The sequence below is a fragment of the Muscardinus avellanarius genome (assembly GCF_963383645.1).
Source record: "Muscardinus avellanarius genome assembly, chromosome: 17".
Lineage (NCBI taxonomy): Eukaryota > Metazoa > Chordata > Mammalia > Rodentia > Gliridae > Muscardinus > Muscardinus avellanarius.
Window position 1 is genome coordinate 59,021,613 of NC_137803.1, and position 6,390 is coordinate 59,028,002.

General features: G+C 55.4%; 1 protein-coding gene across 1 annotated transcript; it reads right to left on the bottom strand.

Moving 5' to 3' along the window:
* Positions 1–266: 266 nt before the first annotated feature.
* ZBTB14 (zinc finger and BTB domain containing 14) lies at positions 267–4,605 on the bottom strand (the record flags this gene model as incomplete). The annotated part of the gene is made up of 3 exons (XM_080714724.1): positions 267–1,613; positions 2,170–2,263; positions 4,523–4,605. The coding sequence occupies 3 exons, from the start codon at positions 4,603–4,605 to the stop codon at positions 267–269; spliced, it is 1,524 nt and encodes a 507-aa protein (XP_080570850.1).
* Positions 4,606–6,390: the final 1,785 nt, after the last annotated feature.

Below are 6,390 nucleotides of genomic sequence, written 5' to 3' on the forward strand. Positions count from 1 at the left end.
GGGAGTTCTCAAATTAAAATCGTAAAAAAGAAGGGGAGGGGGCTTACTGGCAACACAAATAGTAAACACCAGATGGGACAGCAAAACTGTTTGGTCAGAACTCAGGAACGTCATTTCCTTGAAAAGTTTTAAAAACACCTCGCCAAGCCCTGCCTTACGTCCAGCGAGGACGATGCTCCGTTCATCGCCACGGACACGTAACCGGCTTCCACCGAGGGCAGGAGGCGCCGCGGTCCTGCGCCCAGGCACGGGCGCCGCGTGCCGCCCTAGCTGCAGGCGATGGTCTCCAACTGCTGCTCGGCCTCGGCGGCCATGGCGGCCGCCTGCAGCTGCTCCGTCTCGCTCTGGATGGCACTGGGGGCGACCTGCTTCCTCTCACTGTGCATGTTATTTTCGTGCCGTTTCAGGTCGGACGCCTTGGCAAAGGCCTTGGTGCAGGAGCCACACACGAAAGGCTTTTCCCCCCTGTGCCTCCTCTCGTGGTCCTTGAGGTGGGACTTGTGCTTGAAGGCCTTGTCGCACATGTGGCAGGCGAACGGCCTCTCGTTGCTGTGGACTCGCTCGTGCTTCTTCAAGTCCGGGGCCCGGATGAACGATTTGCCACACACCTCGCAACTGTACGGCTTATAGCCCGTGTGGATTTTTAGATGTTCTTTCAGGTGGGCCTGTGTGGTGAAACCTTTCGTGCACATCTCGCACACAAACGGCCTGTCCGCCGTGTGCAGCTTCTCGTGTTTTCTCAGCCTGCCTTCATCGGAAAATGTCTTACCGCAGGCCTGGCAGGCGATCTGCTCCCGGTGGTGGCCGTAGAGCAAATACTCGAACTTCATGTCGCTGGCGGCTGTCGTCCAGCCTGGCGTCTGTTCGTCTTTGACCTCGCTCATCCCGTCATTAAATGTTAAGGCTTGAGGGGTCTGGGACCCCAAATCTTTGGACTCTGGGGTCTCCATGGATTCGACCTCCTGGCCGTAGCAATTTACCTTCCGAACCTCCTCACTCCCCAGCTCTTTCAAAATCGCCTCCTGTACCCTGAGCGTCGTCGTGGGCGACTTGCCATCCTCCTGACTCGGGGGGGTGCCTTCTACCGTGTCATCGGAAGGGCTGTCATCCTGATCCCCGATCTCTTCCACGTCATCATCCTGAGTGTCAGCAGCGTCTCCCATGGGACGGTTTATTTTGAGGCAATACTTACTCTTCGACTGGCCGTTGTTTTCGTCGGGACTAGACACGTCTCGCTTCTGAGAACAGAGTTTATCCAAGAACCGGATCCCCAGAATCTGACCCGATGACATCATCAAGTTAACATCCTCCTTCTTCACGGAAATCTTTGCCGTGTACATGTAGTTCAGGACCTCTTCAAATATATCAGAACGAAGAAAATCTATCTCTATTACTGAAGAACTATCGACCTCGAGCTTCTTGAAAAGCTTTTTAAAATAGGTGCTGCAGGCGGCGAGAACACATCTGTGTGCTCTGAATTTCACATCTTCCACCACAATAGCGATATCACAGAATTCTCCTTCCAGGCGTTGCTCATTTAGTGTTTTCAGAAACAGAGTTTTATGATCATCGTCATTATATTTAATGGTTTCAGACATACTGATGAAAAACTCCTACGGTAAAAAAAATTTTTTTAAAGGAGTTTAGTAATTACGAGTGATACTTCAGACAAAACACACCCATATTTCATCAAATTATGATGAACTTATGGAATCTAACAACTTCAGAAAGCCAATGTTAAGGATAGTCTTGAAATAGGTATAAAAAGACCGATCCTGAGAAATTTCCATATTGTTATTCGTTGATCTTCAGTATACAAAGTATTTTTCTAGTTAAAATACTACTACTGACAGTAATAATAATAATAATAATAATAATAATAATAATAATGAGGATAATAGCACTCTTTATAAAATATATTCCAAATATTATTCCTGGTACTTTATACATTTTAATTAACTTCATTTTCAAATAGCCTAATGAGGTAGGTACAACAGTGCCCATTTTTAGAAACCTGCCCAATATCCTACAGCTGTTTAGTGAAGAGCTGAGATTCAAATCCAGATAACCTAGCTTTAATAACCAGGCTTCCAGATGATTAGAGCTAATAACGACATATATCTCAATCTCAAAGTTTAAGAAACAGCTTTGCGGCAAAGAGCCCATCACCCTAGTCTGCTCTAACTTCACCCCTGGAGAAGGATTCAGGACCACACTTCCACAGTGCTCAGCATTACACTTCCTTGTTGGAAGAGACGGACCACTGATGCAGAATTAGAAGCATCATTGGCCGAAATGCACAGCATTACCTCCTAGTTTTGCCCTAGAAGTTTTGGGCCACTGCTGAACGAGGGTCAAGGTTTAATCTGCTGAATGAGGGTCAAGGTTTAATCTGACCCTAAGAGAATCAGATGACATCTTGGAAGAGAATGGCCAGTGGCCTCATTTGCCCTGAACCCAATTCACCTGTTACCCATTTCAAAGCACCATCAACCCTGAACATATAGGTTCAGTACCCCTTACCTGAAATGCTTGGGACCAGAAGCCTTCCAGACCTTGGATATAAGAATATTTGCATATACACAACGTGAGATATTTCGGAGATGCAACCCAATCTAAACATCAAATTCATTTATATTTCATATACACCTTCCACACATAGCCTAAATGTGATTTTATACAAAGATTTTAATGATATTTTTAACAAAGTTTCATAGTGTAGGGTTTTCCATTTGTGGCATCCTAACTGCATTCCAAAAAGTGTTAGATTTTGGAACGTTTCAGACTTTAGATATCTGAATTAAGGAGGTTCAACCTATACTCGTCAAGCACCGTACTATACAAGGAAAAGAACTTCCAACCTGGCACAGAAGATGCTGGGCAAATACCATGGTAAAGAAGTGGCCTTTTAAAAACAACGTGTTTTATATGTTCTCTTTCCAAAAAAACACTGTTTTGTTTTTATTCAACAAAGTATAAATGGGAGGAAAAGTTTTTCCAGAAAAATAGAAATGTTGATGTATAATCAGAATTGATACCTTTATTTTATACCAAATAGGAAATTACTTTTTTAGTACATAATATCCAAAGGTATACTTACCATGAACAACTCGGGCTATTATCTTATAGCCTTAAACACAAAAATCTTCAGATCAGAGTAACTCTGATCAGGGGCCCACCAGACCTACAAAGAAAAAGACAAAACAAGAGCGAGGTAAGATCTTCCTCTATCCTGAATTCTCGACCCAGGATATTTTCAAGAATTGAGTTAAAAAGAAACAGACCTCTCTGTCTTCTATGTCTGGTGTACAGGTACCCATTTTCAGACTGGGAGCAGCAAGGCGGGTGGCTGGCAGTATCAGGCCCAGTTCTGAAATGGACTAGAACTGGTGAGGTTTGTGGGGCAGAGAGGGGACTGCACTGAACCGGAAGGACGGGCTGGAGAGCCTTACTAAGGGAACAGTCCTCACCCAAAGAGCGTCCCTATTGGTTGGGGCGGGGACCGCTACGCAGACACAGGAAATGCCCGAAGTGCTCTTTACCACTTCCTGCCGGGGCCCTGGCTGTCTACATTTTTCTCTAGGCCCCTAAAACAATTTCTTGCAAGATACATCTCTTGCAAAGACAGCCACAGCAGTACACATGCCCAGAATACATTTGTCTCTATAACTGCACTGGAGAAATCCATTTGTTTTTACCTCTATTTCTATGTGGAGGCCCCCCCAAAATTGAGTCTTTTTGCAAGCTATTTATTTATGCATTGGTGATGGGGATTGAACCGAGGGACATTCTACCTTTGAGTTACTACTGCAGCCCTGTTTTATTTTTTATTTAGAAACAGGGTCTCTGCCTCGTGTGGTGGCACATGCCTGTAATCCCAGTGCTTTGGAAGGCTGAAACAGGAGGATCACAGATTTTAGGCCAGCCTCAGCAACTTATTGAGACTCTTAGCAACCTATCAAGACCCTGTTTCAAAAAAAAAAAAAAAAAATAGACGACTGGGGATGTAGCTCAGTGGTAAAACGTCCCTGGGTTCAATGCCCTGCAAACACACACACACAGAAATAGGGTCTCACTTAAACTGTCGAGGCTGGCTTTCATCCTGTTGTCCTCCTGTCTCAGCCTCTCCAGTGCTGGGATTATAGCAGTGCACCACCACGCCCAGCTTTTTGCAAGTTTTAACTGTTACCAAAGGAACTCCCTTCTGTGAACCCTTATCCTGAAAACCAATAAGCTTCCTGTACTAAGCAGTGCTCACTCAAACATGCTGTTCGATGTGGTAGGGGCAAAGGCCTGAGTGTAATACAGTCATACACAGACCGGTGGTGCAAGACACCAAGTTAGACACCCCCAAACTGTTTAACACCCCCACCCCCCCGAAAACACTGAGCTGCTCAGGGAGCTCTGCTTTTGGTCGGGTTCTCTCTCCTGCAGTAGGAGGGCTGGGTGGAATCACCTCGTGAGGATGCTTTCTGCACCGTGGCGCCTCCCTGTTACTCAGCTGTACCTGGAACCGTCCTACCTGGACACTCCCTCCTGCTGCCAGTTAACTCTGGGGGTCACAGGTGCTTGGGACCAGAAGTACAGTGGCCCTAAGGTAGCCATGGCAACATCGCAGTGTGATTTTCTTTCCCAGTCACTGTGCATTTGCCAACCCCTCCGAATTCTGAGGACCCGAATGGAGGTGCGTCCCTCGGCTTATTTCCTTTCTATAGAGATGTTCTGACTGCTAAGTTCAGGTGAGTCAAAGGGGAAGGCAGGCGTCGCCCGTGTTTCCGTGGGTAGATGGAGCAGAGATGCGGCCCCCAAACACACGTCCACGCGGGGCCGCCCTCGCGGCTGGCCGGCCGCCGGGCTCCCCGCAAGCCCGACTTACATAAGTGGCCGCGGCCTCGGCCGAGCCGGCCATGGCCGCCGCGGGCTTCCCGGGCGGGGAGGGGCGGGCCGGCCGCCGGCGGCCCCGGGAGCCCACCCTGCGGCCGGGCGCGGAGGCGCGGGGCCATCGCATCCCCGCGAACAAAAGCCGGCCTGGGCGGGCGGGAAGGCGGCGCGCTCCCGCTGCCCTCGCGTCTCCGCGGGCGCCGGCGCGGGAGGGAGGAGGCCCGCGCGCGGCTCGGGAGCGGGCGGCGGCGGCCCCGCAGCCCGAGCTCGCGCCCCGCGCACCCGGCTCGCGCAGGCCTCCGCGCCGCCCTCCTCCCCGCCGCCGGGGGCGGGGGCGGCGCGCGGCCGGCTGGGCGCCCGCTCCTCCCCGCGGCGGCTCCTCCGGCTCCCGGCTCCCCGGGCTCCCGCTCCTCCGCTCCCCGCGCCTCCCTGCTCCTCAGCCTCCCTGCTCCAGCTCCCCGACCTCCCTGCTCCCGTTCCTCCCTGCTCCCCAGCCTCCCTGCGCCTGCCCCCCGCTCCTCCCTGATCTCGGATCCCCAGCCTTCTAGCTCTTTGCTCTCCGGCCTCCCCGATCCTCAGCCTCCCAGCTCCTCTGCTCCCCAGCCGCCCTGCTCCCGCTCCTCCCGGGTCGTGCTCCTCCCCGCTCTCCGGCCTCCCGCTCCCGCTCCTCCCGGGTCGTGCTCCTCCCCGCTCTCCGGCCTCCCGCTCCCGCTCCTCCCCGCTCCCCAGCCTCCCCGCTCCCCCGCTCTCCGGCCTCCCGCTCCCGCTCCTCCCCGGCCGCCGGCCCCTCCCGCGGCGGCTCGCGCCCCGCCGGCTCGGCCGTGCCCACCCGGCGCGGTGCACTGCGGCGCCGCGAGCGAGCGGCGGGGACGGCCCTCTCCGGGCCGAGCGCGCGCGCCGGCCGCCGCCCGGCCGCTCCCTCCCGCTCGCTCCTCTCCGGGCCGCGCGGCCCCCGGCCCACGCCCAGCCCCGGCCCACGCCCGCCCCGAGCGCGGCGGGGACGCGCGCCCGCCAGGCCGCGGCCCTGCGCCCCGGCCCGCGCTTACCTGCAGCCGACGGCGCAGACGCTGCCGGGCCCGCGGAGGCGGCGCCGGGCGGGCGGGGCGGCGCGGCGGGCTTTGGGGCTCCGGAGTTTGGGGAGGGGGCGGGGTGGGTCGTGCACGTCCCTGGCGGCGGCGGCCCTCCTCCTGCACGAGCACAGGCTGTCTAGCCGGCGCGAACACCCCCGCGCCCCCCCTCGCCGTGCATGCGCGGTGCGGGCCGGGGGGGAGGCGCGCCGCCGGCCGCGCAGGCACGGAGCCGAGCGGGCTGGGAGCGGGCGCCGAAGGGGTTAACCCGGGCCGCGGCGCCGCCGCCTCCGGGGCCGCCCCGAGGGCCTGGCCTGCGCACGCGCGCGCACGCGCGGGGCCGGGGCGCGCGGAGCCCGCGCGCGGGAGAAGGGTGGGCGGGGCCTCGCGGGCCCAGCGCGCATGCACGAGCGCCGCGCGCGCCCGCCCCCTCCGCCGGCGT